This window comes from Oncorhynchus gorbuscha, linkage group LG14 (genome assembly GCF_021184085.1).
Source record: "Oncorhynchus gorbuscha isolate QuinsamMale2020 ecotype Even-year linkage group LG14, OgorEven_v1.0, whole genome shotgun sequence".
Taxonomy (NCBI): Eukaryota; Metazoa; Chordata; class Actinopteri; order Salmoniformes; family Salmonidae; genus Oncorhynchus; species Oncorhynchus gorbuscha.
This window is the reverse complement of record NC_060186.1, coordinates 60,124,349-60,148,653: the sequence shown is the minus strand read 5'-3', so window position 1 is coordinate 60,148,653 and position 24,305 is coordinate 60,124,349. Positions and strand designations below refer to the sequence as shown.

Sequence of the window (24,305 nt, the reverse complement as noted above, 5' to 3'; positions counted from 1 at the left end):
CCGCCTTTGATGTTCGATACACGGGAGAGGAGCATGGCCCAACTGCATGGGCTCTGGGAGACTCGTACAGGATGACGGAATCATGGAAAGAGAAGGTTTCGTGTTCCTGGGTGGCAGAGTTCTTCGGCGGTCGGCGATGAGGTGGTCGATGGACATACGACTGTGTTGATTTAAATCCTGAAGGTCACCTCTACAGGCCATCTCTGCCTGAAGTTCCCTGTTGAGCCCTCTTCGGTAGATGGTAAGTAAAGCAGCCTCATTCCATCCACTCCCTGCAGCCATGGTGTGGAACTCGAGGGCATAGTCGGCAGCTGAATTGCGTCCTTGTTGAAGTTCTATGAGGAGGTCTCCTATAGGATGACCGGAAGGAGAGTGATCGAATACCTCTTTGAAAAGGGTGTGGAAATGGGTCTCGGATCCGAGTTCTGTGCTGTTGGCAGTCCATATCGCGGTGGCCCAATCCAGGGCTTTGTTCTGTGGCAAAGTTTGTGGGGTTGTGCTCAATGTAGTCGCTGCATTGCATCAGCAATCCCTGAAATTTCCCAGGTGAAATGTCATATTTTCCAGGCATGGATATGAATGAAGGGCTATGGGTTACGATACCTGGCATCGGAGGAGTAGGGATAGGCTGGCGGAGAAGATGGCAGATTTCCTCCATATGCTCCTTTTGCTGGGTTAGGCTCCACTGTAGTGTCACTGAATCCATTCCGTTATTAAGTGAGGTATTCTGTACTGAATACTCAGGGAGAAAAGGGTGTAGAATCAAGCACAGAGAGGGGCAGGTGTTTATTTTGCCGTCGCAGAAGGCAGGAATTGTGGTCACAGGCAGGCAATGGTCATACAAAGGTAGGCAAACAGGCAGGTGAATCAAAACTAGGACTGAAGGCTATAACTGGTTCTCACAAACGAGCTGGGAAAAGGCTTTGTAAAGTCAAAACGAACAATACGTCACAAAGGCACAAACAGAATGAACTGGACTAAATAAGGAGCTGATGAGACCAGGTGAGTAACTAACACAGGCGAAATCAATGAACAAAAATGAAAGACAGGGCTAAGTTCAAGAACACAAAGAAACAGGGCTACGTTCAAGAACACAACGAAACAGAACAAAAGGTTGACTAAGAAAATAAATACAGAACCTTACAGTAACTCAGTATGGGTACACACAGAACGAACACCAAACAGTCCTGGTCTACATGTCTAGTCCTTCACAGACTCTAAACCCTTTTAATGTCATCTCTCAAAGGCAAACAATGCATATGGAAAACACAGTGCACACACACACACATACACACACAGTACATACACAGTGCACACACAGTATACACACAGTACACACACAGTACACACAAAGTACACACACAGTATACACACAGTACACGCACAGTATACACACACAGTATACACACACAGTATACACACAGTACACACACAGTATACACACAGTATACACACAGTACACACACAGTATACACACAGTACACACACACAGTACACACACACTATTCCATTTATATCAAGCAGTTCATGAATATTTGATTTCTCTTCTTGTATTTTCATGCATTACCCAGATCACAGGAAGAGAGGTACTGAAAGGCATTGTGGGAGATGTTGCCTACCTCGTCGTAAGTGTAGCGGTAGTCTGCTTTCTTAGATTTCAGATCCCACAAGACCACAATTCCAGCCTCATATCCAATGATGAGCTGAAAGGGAAAATTGACAGACAGCCAGTGAGATTTGGACCTGTGAGGACAGACATATCAGAGAAGGAATAATACGCTCAACATTCCCACTGCACCCTGCGGTTGGATGGTGGGATGAAATAGAAGACAAACAGGAATCACAGTTTATTTGATTACCTCTTGACCTTGGTTCTAAACTGTTAATAACAACAAGTAAATACAATTGCATTTTGTTACATTTTTCCATGGCTATTGTTAACCAAACCATGCCCCCTAAAGTTGATATTTTCAATATACCCCAAACAATGGACTATTTATTTTAAGGCCCAGTGCAGTCAAAAACATTAATTTCCTATGTTTCATATATATTTCCACACTATGAGTTTGGAATAATACTGTGAAATTGTTAGCATGATGATAATTCCATTTGAGTTGTTTAAAAATTCCATAAAATTCAGCCTATTTTGATGGGATGGAGTTTTACTCTGCCTGGTGACATCACCAAGCGGTAAATTAGTTAATATACCAATAAGAAAGAGAGTTACAAACCTCTCTTTCAATAACAGCTCATTTTCAGGTTTTACCCTCCCCACTCAGACCACTCCCAGACAGTCCTAGCAAAATTATTGCTTGAGAAATGGCTCTTTGCTTAAGAAGTTATTTTTGAACATTTTAAGGTACTTAATTGTTACCCAGAAATGATTTGATATTGAGATGTATTTTAAACGGCAGCATTGAACCTTTAAACCTCTCTGTGCGAGAATGCCTTCATTGAAATTCAAATGATAAGGAATTATTTTCCGTCTATATTTCTTTGTAACTCAGCTCCTCTCGCACCCCGAGTCCTGAAACATTAATAAATGATAGATAAACGTCTGAACAGCCGTGGCTGTGACACGTCATTCATATTTCAAAAGCGATTATCTGTGTATTCAAATAAAAGAGAAATAATGATTCAGCCAGCTTGAATGTTTCATAAAGGCTAAACCTACATCCAGAGAGAGGGGCAGAGAGGTAGGGAGGCAGGGACAGATGGCAGGATGAGGGGCAAGTGTCAGACCTGAACAATCAAGCGATGTGTGAGGTCTTTAGAGAAGGATTAGTGGCATGCCACACTCTTCAACAACAAGAAGGAAATATACACACATGTAATGTACACCACTTTTGGGCAGAGAGCCACGCCATACCTTTCCCTCATCCATGGGGTTGTCACTTATGTGGACCACAGGACCTGGGTGGGCCTTGGAGGATCTGAGAGAGAGAGAGAGAGAGAGAGAGAGAGAGAGAGAGAGAGAGAGAGAGAGAGAGAGAGAGAGAGAGAGAGAGAGAGAGAGAGAGAGAGAGAGAGAGAGAGAGAGAGAGAGAGAGAGAGAGAGAGAGAGAGAGAGAGAGAGAGAGAGAGAGAGAATAAAGGTGAGCCTCATCAAAGGGACAATCCCCTCAGCCTAATCAAGTTGACACTCCCCTCAACCTCATCAAATCCACACGGGAAGGACCGGGCTAACTGCTGAAGCCCTGAGAGTCCTCTTTCAAAGACAGGAGCTTACTGAAGGGAGAGATGGATGGCTGTCAGTCCCCTGTGAGAGTGTGTACTGTAGTGTGTGTGTGTGTGTGTGTGTGTGTGTGTGTGTGTGTGTGTGTGTGTGTGTGTGTGTGTGTGTGTGTGTGTGTGTGTGTGTGTGTGTGTGTGTGTGTGTGTGTGTGTGTGTGTGTGTGTGTGTGTGTGTGTGTGTGTGTGTGTGTGTGTGTGTGTGTGTGTGTGTGTGTGTGTATCTCCATCTCAGTCCTCCTCTCTTCCTCCGTGTCTCTGTCCTCTCCCTATGCCAAAGACTGCCATCATGGCTAACATAGAGGATGAGGATGGGGATGGGGATGACTCGGGTCATGAAGGAAAGGCGATAAGTAGAGGAGAGGAGAGGAGAGGAGAGGAGAGAGGAGAGGAGAGGAGAGAGGAGAGGAGAGGAGAGGAGAGAGAGAGGAGAGGAGAGGAGAGGAGAGGAGAGGGAGAGGAGAGGAGAGGAGAGGAGAGGAGAGGAGAGGAGAGGAGAGGAGAGGAGAGGAGAGGAGAGGAGAGGAGGCGATGCTATGGAGAATTGGGATGTTGCCCATGGTTGCCGGGGTCTATATTTATCAGTGTTAACCAGATAGTGTTATTAACTCAGTGTTACTGCAGCTGGAGTTGTTTATTTATCTAATCCCCCTCGCCACTGTCACACTGTTACTTACAAACCAACCCATTCTCTGTTGCACACACACACACACGCACATGTGCACGCATGCACACACACACACAGGATTTGGAGAATGGATCACCATGGAAACAGAGCCAGGATGTGCAGAGTGCAGACAGCCTCCTGAAAATATGCAGTAACCACATAGAGGCAAGCACACACACACACCTATGCAAGTGTGTGTGAATGAAAGTAATCTATCTAAGGTGCAGAGGCCTGAATTCCACACACAGACTTCTCTCATAATGGATACCACCTGCCCATATATGTGAATGTCATATTGAATGCATCACACATGCAATACAACACCTACCATCTATCTATATGCCATCAAACTCAATGTCCCATAGCGGATATCACACAAACACCATCTAACACCATCAACCATGTCCTGTGGTGTGTATCACAGATGTATAGTATCAACATACACACGCAAACACACACACCCTGTATAAGCCATGAGAAAGACACACACGCAAACACACACACACCCTGTATAAGCCATAAGACACACACACACACACACACACACACACACACACACACACACACACACACACACACACACACACACACACACACACACACACACACACACACACACACACACACACACACACACACACACACACATTTGTAGATGACAGATAGGCATGCTTGTTATACTGTTGCTCTCGTTTAATGGAAACGGGCAAGGCCTTTGTGTCTATGTAAGTTTGTGTGTGTGTGTGTGTGTGTGTGTGTGTGTGTGTGTGTGTGTGTGTGTGTGTGTGTGTGTGTGTGTGTGTGTGTGTGTGTGTGTGTGTGTGTGTGTGTGTGTGTGTGTGTGTGTGTGTGTGTGTGTGTGTGTGTGTGTGTGTGTGTGTGTGTGTACGTACTCTCTATTAATCCCCCATTCAGTGAGAATGACTTCCTCCCCAGAGTACACACACACACACACACACAAGAACAGCTGGTGCATCTGCAGGGAACACAAGCATCCAATACTGAAACAGCGGAAACACAGTCACACAGAAAATGTCCCCTATGGCAACATGGCATGAACAACCCTTAGTATGGGGCCTTAGCCAGGAACATGCCAACAGGACTACCTGTTTATGTGTATGGGGGGAGGTGGGATAATGTAAGCACAGGTATCAAAATGAGAGGAGTAGGAGAAAGATGGTGACATTGAGGGGGAAGGGACAGAAAGAAATAGGGATGGAAGAGGAAAGCAGAATCTTGGGGGGTAACTTTCATCAGGCAGGATGACTTTCATCACACAGGGTGACTTTCATTAGGCAGGGTGACTTTCATCAGACAGGGTGACTTTCATCACACAGGGTGACTTTCATTAGGCAGGGTGACTTTCATTAGGCAGGGTGACTTTCATCAGACAGGGTGACATTCATTAGACAGGGTGACTATCATCAGAGAGGGTGACATTCATCATAGTGTGACTCATCAGAGAGGGTGACATTCATCCTTGTGTGACTCATCAGAGAGGATGACATTCACCAGACAGGGTGACATTCATCAGAGAGGGTGACTTTCAAATCTAAGTTGATTTGTCATGTGGGCCGAATACAACAGGTGTAGTAGACCTTACAGTGAAATGCTCTAACCAATAGCGAAGGCTCTAACCAATAGTGAAGGCTCTAACCAATAGTGAAAAAAAGGTATTAGGTGAACAATAGGTAAGTAAAGATTTAAAAAACAACAGTAAAAAGACAGTGAAAAACAGTGGCAAGGCTATACACAGTAGCAAGACTATAAAAGTAGCGAGGCTACATACAGACACCGGTTAGTCAGGCTGATTGAGGTAGTATGTACATGTAGATATGGTTAAAGTGACTATGCATATATGTTAAACAGAGAGTAGCAGTATTGTAAATAGGGGTTGGCGGGTGGTGGGTTGTGGGACACAACGCAGATAGCCCGTTTAGCCAATGTGGGGGAGCCCTGGTTGGTCGGGCCAATTAAGGTATGTACATATGTACATGAATGTATAGTTAAATGTATAGTTAAAGTGACTGTCCATATATGATAAACAGAGAGTAGCAGCAGTGTAAAAGAGGGGTTGGGGGGAGCACACAATGCAAATAGTCCGGTAGCCATTTGATTACCTGTTCAGGAGTCTTATGGCTTGGGAGTAAAAATAGTTGAGAAGCCTTTTTGTCCGAGACTTGGCACTTCGGTACAGCTTGCCATGCGGTAGTAGAGGTGAACAATCTATGACTGGGGTGGCTGGGTTCTTTGACAATTTTTAGGGCCTTCCTCTGACACCGCCTAGTTAGAGGTCCTGGATGGCAGGCAGCTTAGCACCAGTGATGTACTGGGCCATACGCACTATAGGCTGTCTCGTTGTCGTCGGTGATCAGGCATACCACTGGTGTGGTGTCTGAAAACGTAATGATGGTTGGAGTTGTGCCTGGCCATGCAGTCGTGGGTGAACAGGGAGTACAGGAGGGGACTGAGCACCCACCCCTGGGGGGCTCCCGTTACGGGGTCTGAGACGCCGAAGCTTCCCACCATTAGCTCTGACAAATTGAAAACCCTAGTCATTGGCGACTCCATTACCTGCAGTATTAGACTTAAAACGAATCATCCAGAGATCATACACTCTTTACCAGGGGGCAGGGCTACCGACATTTAGGCTAATCTGATGATGGTGCTGGCTAAAGCTAAAATTGGTGAGTGTAGAGAGTATAGAGATATTGTTATCCACGTCGGCACCAACGATGTTAGGATGAAACTGTCAGAGTTCACCAAGCGCAACATTGCTTCAGCGTGTAAATCAGCTAGAAAGATGTGTTGGCATCGAGTAATTGTCTCTGTGTTAAATGAGGCCTCACCTCCTCGTTACACTAGTGACCATATCTCCCGTGCATTCTGCAAAGGTGGAGGTGTTGCTAACATTTACGATAACAAATTTCAATTTCGTCTTTTGAGCTTCTAGTCATGAAATCTGTGCAGCCTACTCAATCACTTTTCATAGCTACTGTTTACAGGCCTCCAGGGCCAGATACAGCATTCCTCACTGAGTTCCCTGAATTCCTATCAGACCTTGTAGTCATAGAAGATAATATTCTAATTTTTAATATTCACATGGAAAAGTCCACAGACCCACTCCAAAAGGCTTTCGGAGACATCATCGACTCAGTGGGCTTTGTCCAACATGTCTCTGGACCTACTCACTGCCACAGTCATACTCTGGACCTAGTTTTGTCCCATGGAATAAATGTTGTGGATCTTAATGTTTTTCCTCATAATCCTGGACTATCGGACCACCATTTTATTACGTTTTCAATCACAACAAATAATCTGCTCAGACCCCAACCAAGGAGCATCAAAAGTTGTGCTATAAATTCTCAGACAACCCAACGATTCCTTGATGCATTTCCAGACTCCCTCTGCCTATCCAAGGATTGTCAGAGGACAAAAATCAGTTAACCACCTAACTGAGGAACTCAATTTGACCTTGCGCAATACTAACAAAGCTAACTAAAAAGCAGCATTCCCCAAGAGAGGATGGCTTTCACTTCAGCAGTAATAAATTCATAAACTTCTTTGAGGAAAAGATCATGATCATTCGAAAGCAAATTACGGACTCCTCTTTAAATCTGCATATTCCTCCAAAGCTCAGTTGTCCTTAGTCTGCACAACTCTGCCAGTGCCTAGGATCAAGGGAGACACTCAAGTGTTTTAGTACTATATCTCTTGACACAATGCTGAAAATAATCATGGCCTCTAAACCATCAAGCTGCATACCCTATTCCAACTAAACTACTGAAAGAGCTGCTTCCTGTGCTTGGCCCTCCTATGTTGAACATAATAAATGTGCCACTAAAAGTGGCAGAAATAAATCCTCGCTTGAAAAACCCAAACCTTGACCCAGAAAATATTTTTTAAACTATCGGCCTATATCGAATCTTCCATTCCTCTCAAAAAAAATTGAAAAAGCTGTTGCGCGGCAACTCACTGCCTACCTGAAGACAAACAATGTATACGAAATACTTCAGTCTGGTTTTAGACCCCATTAAAGCACTGAGACTGCATCTGTGAAGGTGGTAAATGACCTTTTAATGGCGTAAGACCGAGGCTCTGCATCCTAGACCTTATACCGTCGATCACCACATTCTTCTGGAGAGATTGGAAACCCAAATTGGTCTACACGGACAAGTTCTGGCCTGGTTTAGATCTTATCTGTCGGAAAGATATCAGTTTGTCTCTGTGAATGGTTTGTCCTCTGACAAATCAACTGTAAATTTCGGTGTTCCTCAAGGTTCCGTTTTAGGACCACTATTGTTTTCACAATATATTTTACCTCTTGGGGATGTCATTCGAAAACATAATGTTAACTTTCACTGCTATGCGGATGACACACAGCTGTACATTTCAATGAAACATGGTGGAGCCCAAAATTGTCCTCGCTAGAAGCTTGTGTTTCAGATATAAGGAATTGGAGGCCAAAACAGAGATGCAGACAAAACAGAGATGCTTGTTCTAGGTCCCAAGAAACAAAGAAATCTTCTATTGAATCTGACAATTACTTCTTGGCGCACCCATCCCGTTAGAGGGATCATTTTCGTCAACATCCTCTGAATTGCAGAGCGCCAAAATCAAATTAAATGACTAAAAATATTACATTTTCATGAAATCACAAGTGCAATATAGCAAAACACAGCTTAGCTTGTTGTTAATCCACCTGGCATGTCAGATTTTAAAAAAAATGCTTTACAGCAAAGCTATCCAAGCGTTTATGTTAGGACATCTCTCTCAGCAGACAAAACATTACAAACAGCTAGCAGCAAAGTAGATTGGTCACAAAAGTCAGAAAAGCAATACAATGAATCGCTTACCTTGGATGATCTTCGGGTGTTTGCACTCCCAGTTACACAATAAATGTTCCTTTTGTTCCATAAAGATTATTTTTATATCCAAAACACCTCCATTTGATTTGGCACGTTATGTTCAGTAATCCACAGGCTCGAGCGAACACGACGGGGCAGACAAAAATTCCAAATAGTATCCGAAAAGTTCGTAGAAACATTTTTTATAATCAATCCTCAGGTTGTTTTTACAATAAATAATCAATCATATTTCAACCGGACCGTAGCTTTTTCAATAGGAGAGAGAGAGAAAATGTTTACTCCAAGCTGTTGCATATGCAAAACCCATCCATTGACACGATGTGATCGTTCTCGCTCATTTTTCAGAATAAAAGCCTGAAACCATGTCTAATGACTGTTCACACCATCTGGAAGCCATAGAGAAAGGAATCTGGTTGATATCCCTTTAAATGGAGGGAAGGCATGCAATGGAACAGGGAGATTTGTTTATCTTAGGCACTTCCTTGTTGGACTTTCCTCAGGTTTTTGCCTGCAATATCAGTTCTGTTATAACTCAAATATTTTTTCTATCCTAATCTGACAATTCTATGCATATTCTAGATTCTGGGCCTGAGAAATAGGCAGTTTCATTTGGGTAAGTTTTTCATCCAAACATCAAAATACTGCCCCCTACACTCAACAGGTTAATCTTGATGGTTGTACAGTCGTCTCAAATAAAACTGAGAAGGACCTCGGCGTTACTCTGGACCCTGATCTCTCTTTTGGCGAACATATCAGAGAGTGTGACCTACCAAAGAAGGCCACATTCATCAAACAGGGAGACTAATCAGACAGTGTGACATTTATCAGAGATGGTGACATTCATCAGAGAGGGTGACTTTCATCAGACAGGGTGACATTCATCAGAGAGGGTGACTCGTCAGACAGGGTGACTTTAAACAGACAGGGTGACATTCATCAGACAGAGTGACATTCATCAGAGAGGATGACTCATCAGACAGGCTGACATTCATCAGAGAGATTGACTCATCAGGTAGGGTGACATTGATCAGAGAGGGTGACTCATCACATAAGGTGACTTTCATCAGACAGGGTGGCATTCATCAGAGAGGGTGACTCATCAGACAGGTTGACTCATCAGAGAGGGTGACATTCATCAGGGAGGGTGACATTCATCAGAGAGTGTGACTCATCATACAGGGTGAATTTCATCAGAGAGGGTGACATTCATCTCAAGGCTTTCATTCTTTCTTTCAGACTGTAATTTTCAGCCAATCAATCTGCAGCCAAACCCTGTGGTGGAGTGGAGTGTGAGGACTGGTGGGTCAGCTCTGCTACTGCTCTGGGTCTCCTGGAGGACTGGGTGATAGATTACTCCCCACGGGCAAAGTTACAGTACTGGGTCTATCCATGAGCATCACACCCAACAGGCCTGGAGGTTTGGATGGTACAGTAGGGCCTGATCTCTAGGCCCAGTTAGGACACAGTGAAGGCTGAGACTAGGTGGGAGGGAACACACAAACACACACACAGACACCCACACATACAGACAGGCAGGTGCAGCAAGAGGCAACATACAAGAATAAAGAGGGGGAAGGGCCGGGAGGGAGAGAGAGGACACCCTCTGGTGTTCACATGAACTGTGTGTCATAGAGGGTGTGTGGTCAGCAGTTCCTGGTAAAGTGGCTCAGTACACAGAAGTGAGTCAAACACACACAGTGTAACTTTATGTGATGACTACAGGGAGGGTAATGACTGGTCTCTTGAAGCTCGGGGGCACTATATTTTTATTTTTTGGAAAATAATGGTCCCAAAGTAAACGGCCTATTTCTCAGGACCAGATGCTAGAATATGCATATAATTGACAGCTTAGGATAGAAAACACTCTAAAGTTTCCAAAACTGTAAAAATATTGTCTGTGAGTATAACAGAACTGATATTGCAGGCGAAAGCCTGAGAAAAATCCAATCAGGAAGTGACTCTTATTTTGAAAGCTCTGTGTTCCTATGCATCCCTATTGACCATTGAAAGGGATATCAACCAGATTCCTTTCCCTGTGGTGTCTACAGCCTTTAGACAGTTTCAGGCCTTTATTTTGAAGAATGAGCGTGAACGACCACATTACGTAAGTGGTCAGGTGGGGGCTCTCAGAGTGATTTTTGCGCAAAAGAGAGAGTCGGCCATTGTTCCTCCCGATCCTAGTGAAAAGCCAACTGTCCCGGTTGATATATTATCGAATAGATTTTTGAAAAACACCTTGAGGATTGATTATAAAAAATGTTTACCATGTTTCTGTTGACATTATGGATATAATTTGGAATTTGTGTCTGTGTTGTCGTGACCGCTATTTCCGGTGGATTCCTGGGCATAACGCACCAAACTAACGGAGGTATTTGGATATAAAAATATCTTTATGGAACAAAAGGAACATTTGCTGTTAAACTGGGAGTCTCGTGAGTGAAAACATCCGAAGATCATCAAAGGTAAATGGTTAATTTGATTGCTTTTCTGATTTTCGTGACCAAGCTTCCTGATGCTAAGTGTACATACTGCTATGCTAGGCTATCGATAACCTTACACAAACGCTTGTATTGCTTTTGCTGTAAAGCATAATTTCAAATTCTGAGATGACAGGGTGATTAACAAAAGGCTAAGCTGTGTTTTGCTATATTTCACATGTGATTTCATGAATATGAATATTTTATCGTAATATTTGTTGACTGTTGCGCTATGCTATTCAGCGTTGCTGGTGACAAATATACCGGATCCGGGACGGGTAGTTCTACGACTACAGGGAGGGTGATAACTGGTTTAACCTCTTGAAGCTAGGGGGAAACATATACAGTGGTTCTTCTTTTAAATAACATGCCATAGAATTCTGTGGCACCCCTCAAGCTGTGCTGTAGTACTCCACGCTCTTCTTTACTATGCCTAGTATGATAGTAGGACACAACTCCAGTGTATACTGTCATGAAGTGGCCCTTTCTGGGTGTAGATTGTGACCCCCCCCTCCCCCTCTCTCTCTCCAAACCCAGGTTTTATTATCTCAGGTCATAAATTCCTGGCAGAGAGCACAGAGCGAGACCAAAGGACTAGACTTGGCCAAACTCCTAAATCCCCATAATGGAAGAATTAAACAATATTTCTACTTTCGAGAATGTAGGAATGGTCCGTGGACACTAAAGGGACAGTTATGACGAGTGTTTCATTTGGTGATCTCATGAAGGACATTCTAACCACCTACATCCACGAAAGAAATTGTGACTTCTAGGAAAGTTAACCAGAGTCTCTGATTAACCCTACAGGACAATCAAGGATTCCAACAGAGAAGACAACAACGACATATGGGCGTAAATATATATACATTGCAATTATTCTCGAAAGAGCAGCCGTTCATGTGCAAAGGATTGACATTTCAATTAATATAATTATAGACTGTGTGTAATGAATCCAATTTGTCTTTCCAGCTCTCTCAGTCCCACCCATTTCCTTTTGTCTACCAAGCTGTCATATCGGCTTAGCCCACTAGGGACTTTTCTATCATTGTTAGTAACCAATATCTTGTAACAGCTGTCGTCGGGAGGATGAGACACAGCGTTCCTTGAGTTCCACATAATATTTATTACTGAAGTTAAACTTTAGACAAAACAAAACAATAAAGAAAACAACGACTAAACAGCTTCCTTGTGCAAACTAACTGCACACAAATATAGTCTTCTATGTTTGTGTGCAGTTAGTTTGCACAAGGAAGCTGTCGTGCTGGTGAAAGAGGACCCAAAAGCGACTTGGCGAAAACAGAGTCTTTAATCCAGTAAAGTAAATACAATCAAAAAACACAACTTTCACTCGAAATGACGAGGACAAACTGGAGACTCGATCTTGAACAGCAGGTGAACAACAGGTTGCCTCGGGAAGGCACTTGAACCAGACAGACTCAGACACCTGCTCACCACGCAAAACTTTCACTCGAAATGACGAGGACAAACTGGAGACTCGATCTTGAACAGCAGGTGAACAACAGGTTGCCTCGGGAAGGCACTTGAACCAGACAGACTCAGACACCTGCTCACCACGCAGCATCTGAGGAAAACACGACACGACAGGGCGATACACAAACACAGCACGGTGAATTCTAGACAAGGAACCGACAGGGCAGAAACGAATAACAAGGAGAGAAATAGGGACTCTAATCAGGGAAAAGGATCGGAAACAGGTGTGGGAAGACTAAATGATGATTAGGGGAATAGGAACAGCTGGGAGCAGGAACGGAACGATAGAGAGAAGAGAGAGCGAGAGAGTGAGAGAGGGAGGGGGAGAGAGAGGGATAGAAAGAGGGAAAGAACCTAATAAGACCAGCAGAGGGAAACGAATAGAATGGGGAGCACAGGGACAAGACATGATAATAAATGACAAAACATGACAGAAGCTGTTTAGTCGTTGTTTTCCCTCTCAGTTTTATTTGAGACGACTGTACAACCATCAAGATTAAACTGCACACAAACATAGAAGATCCCACACAGAAGGAGGGAAAAAAGCTACCTACGTATGATTCCCAATCAGAGACAACGATAGACAGCTGTCCCTGATTGAGAACCATACCTGGCCAAACACAAAGACAGAAAACATAGAAACATGAACATAGAATGCCCACCCAAATCACACCCTGACCAAACCAAAAATAGAGACATAAAAAGCTATCTAGGGTCAGGGCGTGACATATCTACAGTTTGTTGTGTATTTCTGTGATTATTTAGTTAGTTAGTAAATAAAAAATGAAGCAAATTTGAATATTGCTGAATATTTTATTTGTTTGTTCGTGCAGAACTTTGGACTTTGCACATTCTTCCACTGCAAATCTACCATTCCAGTGTTTTACTTGCTATATTGTATTTACTTTGCCACCATGGCCTTTTTTTGCCTTTACCTCCCTTATCTCACCTCATTTGCTCACATCGTATATAGACTTGTTTATACTGTATTATTGACTGTATGTTTGTTTTACTCCATGTGTAACTCTGTGTCGTTGTATGTGTTGAACTGCTTTGCTTTATCTTGGCCAGGTCGCAATTGTAAATGAGAACTTGTTCTCAACTTGCCTACCTGGTTCAATAAAGATGTTCTCAACTTGCCTACCTGGTTAAATAAAGGTGAATATTTATATATATATTTTATTAGACTAACAAGGTAATAATAATACATTCATGAGAATGACTATACAATCAGACATAAAAAATTATACCTCTGTAAATCAACATTTTCCTTGGTGCCCCAACCTCCTAGTTAATTAAGTTTACATGATTAGTTTAATCACGTAATAATAATTACACATAGAGAATTGATTTGATAAAATCACATTTAGTGATAGTAAAGACATGACAATACCTTACTGTTACCTACAAGTACTTGGGTCTTTTCTCCACATATTACTAAACTAAAATAGAACCGAACTGAACGACAGTGTTCTGCTATAGCACTGAGTGTTGCAGTACAGCCTGGTAATCTTCTTGACAGTGTTCTGTTCCACTCTGTAATGTTCTGTGCTCTGCTTGGGTGTATTTCTTTCTATGCAGTGTAATACTGAGGTGGTGTAAAATAGAGAGCACATTGTCTCTGAGCCGCCCACTCCACAGTCCCTCTCTGATGACAGCTCCAAAGAGGACAATAGGAGAAGATAAAGGCAGGAGAGGTATCTACCTTGCATACCCGCAGCCCACAATAAGATGAGACAGAAAAAGAGGGGTAGAGAGAGAGAGAAGGGAGAGATAGAAGGAGAGAGAAAGTGCCATCTGAAGCTCCTGTATAATCATAATGCCTTTGTGTGCAGAAATACTGTTGTCATCAGAACTGGATATCGGCCACACACACACACACACACACACACACACACACACACACACACACACACACACACACACACACACACACACACACACACACACACACACACACACACACACACACACACACACACACACACACACACACACACACACACACACACACACACACACACACACACACACACACACACCTTTAGTCTGGAAATACCATGGCAGCTTCAGGACTGGCAGGCACGACTCCTTAGAGACCCATACTGTCACCCATTCACACTACTTCCTTCCTTGTAACCCACCTCTACCTCTCTCCTACTTGTCTACCCCCGACCGACCTCCTTCTATTTCTCTACTTCCTCTCTCCTTCCTCTCGTCTACCCTTCACCTCTCCTAAACCCCCACCCTCCTCTATCAACCCCAGTCTCTTTCCTATCCTCTCTTCCTCTTCTCTCTTTTTCTTGCCTGTCTCATCTCCTCTCCCCTCCCCCTTCCCCACTCCTCTACTTTCCTTCTTCCTTTCCCCTCAGCACTGTTGACACAGGACATCTGTACATGGCCAACACTGATCTTAAGAGACACCTGTTCCATCCCTCACTATGAGACAGGAAGAGACAGGATGAGGAAAATGCTAAAAAGGTCACGAGTGAATTATGCAAGAGCTCTAGAGCAGAAACAACATGAGGTATGTCAACAGCAACACAAACACCCTGTGAAATAGCAGTGTCTTAATACTAGTGTTGAAGAGGTCTAGTAACTAAGATTCAGAACTAGTGATTCACATCCTTTCTCCTTCACAACTGCGGTTAGTAAAGCCACCAGTTGTGGATTAAGCCTAGAGAGACTACAGATGTAGGATCTGAATTTGACCTATATTGTCACAGCAAAATAATCCTGCAGCAACAGGATTTGAATATTTATTCCATCATTTTGCTTGAGTAGGCTACAATAAAAGTGCAATACTGTTTATATAACCGTGTGTCAGTATGGATTTTCAGTGAATTTATGCAAATCATGAAGTTCATCTGCATTTCCCGCACTGAAAATTCTCAGCAACAAAAGAGTGATCAAATGAAGATCCTACAACTGTAAGATGTTCTTTGATAGGGCTCTCCATTCCACCAGTGTAAGCTCCACTCACAGTTCGATGGCTTTGTTCCACATGATGACGTAGCCTGAGAGTGTGAACGACTCCACGTTGACGATGTGGATGTTTCCTTTCTCTGTGCCGATGTACAGCCATTTACTCTGGAATGGCAGGTGGACGAATGTGATCCTGGAAAACAGAGAAAAAACAGAGAGAACATTTATGTAGGAGCTAAGAGAGAGATAGAGACAGAGAGATAGAGACACAGAGAGGGAGTAAAAGTAATAGTATTAGACTAAGAGAGAAAAAAAGAAAGACAGAAGGATATTGCTGCTGATAACTGATTTGCATTTTACAACAGAGAAACTGTGTAGATTAAGAATCTCCCTCAGTGTGTATTGATTTCTACAGTGAGATAAATAATGCTGAGCTAAGACCAAGGTGACGGGAGAGGTGTTTAAAACTCTATTGGGCACCTAATTACCGGACTGATTCGAGAGGAGAGGACTGGACCAGAACGAACACATATTACTCTTCCTTCCCTCCTTCTCTACCTTTCATCAATGGTTCATCTTCTACCTTTCATCACTTCGTCCAATCATGCCACTTGTCCTTCAGCCATCAATCCATCCATTCATTCATCCATCTAGATATAGCTTAATGAATGGTTAAAAGCCTATGAACACCCTATCAGTCTCTACCTAGGTCCCAATGGTCATCTATCCCCAACTAGTCATTTTGACCTGGAATCAGCACTTTAAAAGAAGCCCTTCAAGACTTCCTAATGGTGCTTCATGAATAAAAAAGGACTCAAACCAGGCCTGATATACCTGAACACATCACTTCTGACCAGAACCACACTCCCCCAGGGAAGGAGGGAGAGGAAAGAGGAGAGGAAGTAGAATAGCATTATTGAAGAGTTAGCTAAGGGTTGGGTATCAAATGGTGAATGAAGAGGAGTTAGTCAACCACTTTGTAGGATTCAAGCCCACATCTGATCCAAAAATGCTCTTCAAAATGCACACTGCAGTCATTTTACAGTTTTAACATGAAAATCATGGGCTGTATGTATGACGAATCACACCATCCCTGGATCACCTATCATTATCCATGTCCTATCTCTCCTCCCTTTTTTACTCTCTATCTCTTCCACTCTCTCTCCCTCCCCTCCCTCTCCCTCTATTCTCTGTCTCTCTTCCACTCTCTCTCTCCCTCCCCTCCCTCTCCCTCTATCCTCTGTCTCTCTTCCACTCTCTCTCCCTCCCCTCCCTCTCCCTCTATCCTCTGTCTCTCTTCCACTCTCTCTCCCTCCCCTCCCTCTCCCTCTATCCTCTGTCTCTCTTCCACTCTCTCTCCCTCCCCTCCCTCTCCCTCTATCCTCTGTCTCTCTTCCACTCTCTCTCTCCCTCCCCTCCCTCTCCCTCTATCCTCTGTCTCTCTTCCTCTATCCTCTGTCTCTCTCCCCTCCCTCCCTCCCTCTATCCTATGTCTCTCTTCCACTCTCTCTCCCTCCCCTCCCTCTCCCTCTATCCTCTGTCTCTCTTCCACTCTCTCTCCCTCCCCTCCCTCTCCCTCTATCCTCTGTCTCTCTTCCACTCTCTCTCCATCCCCTCCCTCTCCCTCTATCCTCTCTTCCACTCTCTCTCCCTCCCCTCCCTCTCCCTCTATCCTCTGTCTCTCTTCCACTCTCTCTCCCTCCCCTCCCTCTCCCCTATCCCTCTATCCTCTGTCTCTCTTCCACTCTCTCTCCCTCCCTCCCTCCCTCTCCCTCTATCCTCTGTCTCTCTTCCACTCTCTTCTCCCTCTCCCTCCCTCTCCCTCTATCCTCTGTCTCTCTTCCACTCTCTCTCTCCCTCCCCTCCCTCTCCCTCTATCCGCTGTCTCTCTTCCACTCTCTCTCCCTCCCCTCCCTCTCCCTCTATCCTATGTCTTCTCTTCCACTCTCCCTCCCCTCCCTCTATCCTTCCTCTCTCTCTCTCTTTCTCTCTCTCTCTCTCTCTCTCTCTCTCTCTCTCTCTCTCTCTCTCTCTCTCTCTCTCTCTCTCTCTCTCTCTCTCTCTCTCTCTCTCTCTCTCTCTCTCTCTCTCTCTCTCTCTCTCTCTCTCCTTCTCCTTCTCTTTATCTGTCTGGGCCTGGTTCTGCCCTGTTGGCTACAGGGATTGGTACAAGAGCCCCTAAAGTGGTCCTGTTCCATAGGCTCTGCTCATCCCTGTCGTTCCCTGACTAGTCAAGGGGCCCCAATGACGTATGATACACAACTCATGAACATGAGTATCATCCGGTTCTGTTGAACTGGACACACATGCATGCACATACACACCAGTGGAGGTTCCTCAGAGGAGGAAGGGGAGGACCATCCTCCTCAATGTATTTTATAAAAATAAAAATAGTGAAACATTTAAAAAGTTATCCTTTTTACATAAAACTATACCAAATATATTAATGTCACTGAATAAATGATGAAAACACACTGTTTTGGAATGAAGGTCTACAGTAGCCTCAACAGCACTCTGTAGGGTAGCACCACAGTGTAGCCAGAGGACAGCTTCTTTCTGTTCTCCTCTGTGTACATTGACTTCAATACAAAACCTAGGAGGCTCATGGTTCTCATCCCCTTCCATAGACTTACACAGTAATTATGACAACTTCGGAGGACATCCTCCAACATATCAGAGCTCTTGCAGCATGAACTGACATGTTGTCCACCCAATTAAAGGATCAGAAAATGAATATAGTACTGAAAGAGTAGCACTGCTAGCTAGCAGTGCATACATGTGGTGAATAGTTGACTAAAAGAGAAAGAAAGACAATAGTTGAACAGTTTTGAACAAATTAATTTATTTCAAAATGAAGGAGAAGTGAGAGAGAGATTTCATTGTATTTTTTTCCATTTTCACTTAGCTTGTGAATGCAGCTAGCTAGTTTAGCCAACTCAAATACCCGGCTCAAACAGAGAGGGATGCTTTGTTAGCTAGCTGGCTATGGCTATACAACACCGGAAATCTTCTAAGTTAAGGTAAGTTTATGGTTTTATTAATTCATTGCCACCTGCTAAAATGCTTCCTGACAGTACACTGTACTGCATGATTGAAGCGGGTTTACTAACGCGTTAATTCTAGCTATGTTGAATATGGTGACAACAATGTGTGTAGTTGTTAGCGGTTATGATATGAAGGTTTGCTTGGAAAGTTTTTTTTTTGCCTGTTCACAGACATCCTTGTGTTGTGCACTGACGTCCACAAGCGAAGGGAAAAGGTGAGAGAAAATGATCATGCTGTTTGTATGTGGCTGCTATGAAAGTGAACTGTGTTTGTGTGTGATCAGGGGTGAATTCATTTAGCTGATTCTGTAGAAAAAAGTTTCTTAAACAGAACGAAACGGGGATAAAAATATCAGAATTTGTCTAACACAAACTCTCGTTTGCAACTATTGGACTAATGATTACACCCGAAATCAACTAGATTACTCTAAATTTTCCTCTTGACCTGAGCACCTTTGTTGTAAACTTACATTCATAGGCTAGGTTGTAGTTACCTCATGATGGTTATAGGGAAATTAGAGTATCATGTAGTATCCTTAACCTATTGATGTTACATTGAGCTGGGTGAATGGACTACGAATGACAATCATCCAATATGCTGTAATGGACAATAAGGCCCCCAAAAATGTTCCTCCCTCATCTTAAACGTCACACACCTCTCACACATGCACACAGCTGTACACACAGCTCTCCCTCTCATTTTCCTCCCATCCAATCTTCCCCTCTCCCTTACTCTCTCTCTTTCCGTGTCCATCTTTTAGATGATATTTTTTCACTTGCTCCCCAAATCCAATCCCCCTCCTCCCCCTCTCTTTCTCTAGGTGTTTTTCTCTCTCTCTCCCTCTCCCTCTCTGTATCTCAGTGTCTTTCTGGCTGCAGGGCAGTAGTGAGAAGCAGTGCATACTGTCAGACTATACACAAACACACACACACCTGGGTAGAGCTGGTTCCTGTCTCGACTCCACTATTCTGCAGTATAATTAATATATTCATGGATTTGAGGAGAGGTGTCATGCTACTTGACATGTATCACACACACACTCGCACGCACACACATACACACAAGGGCGGACTGTGAACCTGGCATTTCTAAAACACTGACCCATTTTTCCCTTTTGACCGAAATGCCAGATGGCCAATCCGCCCCTGAACTTACACGAACAAAATGACAAAGCAGGTGAACACTCAGCTAGATGTTGTAATGCACCAGTCTGTTGGTAGTTCTGCCAGCCTATAAAATCAGCTAGATGTTGTAATGCGTCCTGGTACCAGTCTGCTGGTAGTTCTGCCAGCCTATAAAATCAGCTAGATGTTGTAATGCGTCCTGGTACCAGTCTGCTGGTAGTTCTGCCAGCCTATAAAATCAGCTAGATGTTGTAATGCGTCCTGGTACCAGTCTGCTGGTAGTTCTGCCAGCCTATGAAATCAGCTAGATGTTGTAATGCGTCCTGGTATGGTGTGATGAAGGAAACATACAGGAACTCAAATCCTTCTGTTCACCTGATTTAGAATTCCTCACAATCAAATGTAGACCGCATTATCTTCCAAGAGAATTCTCTTCGATTATAATCACAGCCGTATATATCCCCCCCCAAGCAGACACATCGATGGCTCTGAACGAACTTTATTTAACTCTTTGCAAACTGGAAAACATTTATCCGGAGGCTGCATTCATTGTAGCTGGGGATTTTAACAAAGCCAATCTGAAAACAAGACTCCCTAAATTTTATCAGCATATCGATTGCGCAACCAGGGGTGGTAAAACCTTGGATCATTGTTACTCTAACTTCCGCGACGCATATAAGGCCCTGCCCCGCCCCCTTTCGGAAAAGCTGACCACGACTCCATTTTGCTGATCCCTGCCTACAGGCAGAAATTAAAACAAGAGGCTCCCACGCTGAGGTCTGTCCAACGCTGGTCAGACCAAGCTGACTCTACACTCCAAGACTGCTTCCATCACGTGGACTGGGACATGTTTCGTATTGCGTCAGATGGGAATATTGACGAATACGCTGATTCGGTGTGCGAGTTCATTAGAACGTGCGTCGAAGATGTCGTTCCCATAGCAACGATAAAAACATTCCCTAACCAGAAACCGTGGATTGATGGCAGCATTCGCGTGAAACTGAAAGCGCGAACCACTGCTTTTAATCAGGGCAAGGTGTCTGGCAACATGACTGAATACAAACAGTGCAGCTATTCCCTCCGTAAGGCTATTAAACAAGCTAAGCGTCAGTACAGAGACAAAGTGGAATCTCAATTTAATGGCTCAGACACAAGAGGCATGTGGCAGGGTCTACAGTCAATCACGGACTACAAGATGAAATCCAGCCCAGTCACGGACCAGGATGTCTTGCTCCCAGGCAGACTAAATAACTTTTTTGCCCGCTTTGAGGACAATACAGTGCCACTGACACGGCCTGCAACGGAAACATGCGGTCTCTCCTTCACTGCAGCCGAGGTGAGTAAGACATTTAAACGTGTTAACCCTCGCAAGGCTGCAGGCCCAGACGGCATCCCCAGCCGCGCCCTCAGAGCATGCGCAGACCAGCTGGCCGGTGTGTTTACGGACATATTCAATCAATCCCTATACCAGTCTGCTGTTCCCACATGCTTCAAGAGGGCCACCATTGTTCCTGTTCCCAAGAAAGCTAAGGTAACTGAGCTAAACGACTACCGCCCCATAGCACTCACTTCCGTCATCATGAAGTGCTTTGAGAGACTAGTCAAGGACCATATCACCTCCACCCTACCTGACACCCTAGACCCACTCCAATTTGCTTACCGCCCAAATAGGTCCACAGACGATGCAATCTCAACCACACTGCACACTGCCCTAACCCACCTGGACAAGAGGAATACCTATGTGAGAATGCTGTTCATCGACTACAGCTCGGCATTCAACACCATAGTACCCTCCAAGCTCGTCATCAAGCTCGAGACCCTGGGTCTCGACCCCGCCCTGTGCAACTGGGTACTGGACTTCCTGACGGGCCGCCCCCAGGTGGTGAGGGTAGGCAACAACATCTCCTCCCCGCTGATCCTCAACACGGGGCCCCACAAGGGTGCGTTCTGAGCCCTCTCCTGTACTCCCTGTTCACCCACGACTGCGTGGCCACGCACGCCTCCAACTCAATCATCAAGTTTGCGGACGACACAACAGTGGTAGGCTTGATTACCAACAACGACGAGACGGCCTACAGGGAGGAGGTGAGGGCCCTCGGAGTGTGGTGTCAGGAAAATAACCTCACACTCAACGTCAACAAAACTAAGGAGATGATTGTGGACTTCAGGAAACAGCAGAGGGAACACCCCCTATCCACATCGATGGAACAGTAGTGGAGAGGGTAGCTAGTTTTAAGTTCCTCGGCATACACATCACAGACAAACTGAATTGGTCCACTCACACTGACAGCGTCGTGAAGAAGGCGCAGCAGCGCCTATTCAACCTCAGGAGGCTGAAGAAATTCGGCTTGTCACCAAAAGCACTCACAAACTTCTACAGATGCACAATCGAGAGCATCCTGGCGGGCTGTATCACCGCCTGGTACGGCAACTGCTCCGCCCTCAACCGTAAGGCTCTCCAGAGGGTAGTGAGGACTGCACAACGCATCACCGGGGCAAACTACCTGCCCTCCAGGACACCTACACCACCCGTTGTTACAGGAAGGCCATAAAGATCATCAAGGACATCAACCACCGAACCACTGCCTGTTCACCCCGCTATCATCCAGAAGGCGAGGTCAGTACAGGTGCATCAAAGCTGGGACCGAGAGACTGAAAAACAGCTTCTATCTCAAGGCCATCAGACTGTTAAACAGCCACCACTAACACTGAGTGGCTGCTGCCAACACACTGTCATTGACACTGACCCAACTCCAGCCATTTTAGTAATGGGAATTGATGGGAAATGATGTAAATATATCACTAGCCACTTTAAACAATGCTACCTTATATAATGTTACTTACCCTACATTATTAATCTCATATGCATATGTATATACTGTACTCTACATCATCGACTGCATCCTTATGTAACACATGTATCACTAGCCACTTTAACTATGCCACTTTGTTTACTTTGTCTACACACTCATCTCATATGTATATACTGTACTCGATACCATCTACTGTATGCTGCTCTGTACCATCACTCATTCATATATCCTTATGTACATGTTCCTTATCCCCTTACACTGTGTATAAGACAGTAGTTTTGGAATTGTTAGTTAGATTACTTGTTGGTTATCACTGCATTGTCGGAACTAGAAGCACAAGCATTTCGCTACACTCGCATTAACATCTGCTAACCATGTGTATGTGACAAATAAAATTTGATTTGATTTGATTTGATTTGATGTACCAGTCTGCTGGTGTTCTGCCAGCCTATAAAATCAGCTAGATGTTGTAATCATCGTCCTGGTACCAGTCTGCTGGTAGTTCTGCCAGCCTATAAAATCATCTGATATGTATATACTGTCCTGGTACCAGTCTGCTGTAGTTCTGCCAGCCATCACTCATTCAATATCCTTAGTACTAGATGTTTAATATCCCCTACACTGTGTATAAGACAGTAGTTTTGGCTGTTAGTTAGATTAGTTGGTTATCTGCCAGCCTAGAAGCAAATCAGCTAGATGTAACATCTGCTAACCATGTGTATGTGACAAATAAAATTTGATTTGATTTGATTTGATTTGGTACCAGTCTGCTGGTAGTTCTGCCAGCCTATAAAATCAGCTAGATGTTGTAATGCGTCCTGGTACCAGTCTGCTGGTAGTTCTGCCAGCCTATAAAATCAGCTAGATGTTGTAATGCGTCCTGGTACCAGTCTGCTGGTAGTTCTGCCAGCCTATGAAATCAGCTAGATGTTGTAATGCGTCCTGGTAGCAGTCTGCTGGTAGTTCTGCCAGCCTATGAAATCAGCTAGATGTTGTAATGCGTCCTGGTAGCAGTCTGCTGGTAGTTCTGCCAGCCTATGAAATCAGCTAGATGTTGTAATGCGTCCTGGTAGCAGTCTGCTGGTAGTTCTGCCAGCCTATAAAATCAGCTAGATGTTGTAATACGTCCTGGTACCAGTCTGCTGGTAGTTCTGCCAGCCTATGAAATCAGCTAGATGTTGTAATGCGTCCTGGTACCAGTCTGCTGGTAGTTCTGCCAGCCTATGAAATCAGCTAGATGTTGTAATACGTCCTGGTACCAGTCTGCTGGTAGTTCTGCCAGCCTATGAAATCAGCTAGATGTTGTAATACGTCCTGGTACCAGTCTGCTGGTAGTTCTGCCAGCCTATGAAATCAGCTAGATGTTGTAATGCGTCCTGGTAGCAGTCTGCTGGTAGTTCTGCCAACCTATGAAATCAGCTAGATGTTGTAATGCGTCCTGGTAGCAGTCTGCTGGTAGTTCTGCCAGCCTATGAAATCAGCTAGATGTTGTAATGCGTCCTGGTAGCAGTCTGCTGGTAGTTCTGCCAGCCTATGAAATCAGCTAGATGTTGTAATGCGTCCTGGTAGCAGTCTGCTGGTAGTTCTGCCAGCCTATGAAATCAGCTAGATGTTGTAATGCGTCCTGGTAGCAGTCTGCTGGTAGTTCTGCCAGCCTATGAAAT

At 44.3% G+C, this 24,305-nt stretch overlaps 1 protein-coding gene across 5 annotated transcripts in view; it reads right to left on the bottom strand.

The window, feature by feature from the left end:
- Positions 1–24,305, bottom strand: part of LOC123995244 (syntaxin-binding protein 5-like) — a 159,246-nt gene that overhangs the window by 44,413 nt on the left and 90,528 nt on the right. For all 5 annotated transcript variants that reach the window (XM_046298706.1, XM_046298709.1, XM_046298708.1 and 2 more), the window contains 3 exons: positions 15,718–15,852; positions 2,870–2,933; positions 1,620–1,703 (listed from right to left, as the gene is read on the bottom strand). In XM_046298706.1, the coding sequence (XP_046154662.1) occupies positions 1,620–1,703; positions 2,870–2,933; positions 15,718–15,852 (283 nt within the window). The remainder of the gene's footprint in view (positions 1–1,619; positions 1,704–2,869; positions 2,934–15,717; positions 15,853–24,305) is intronic.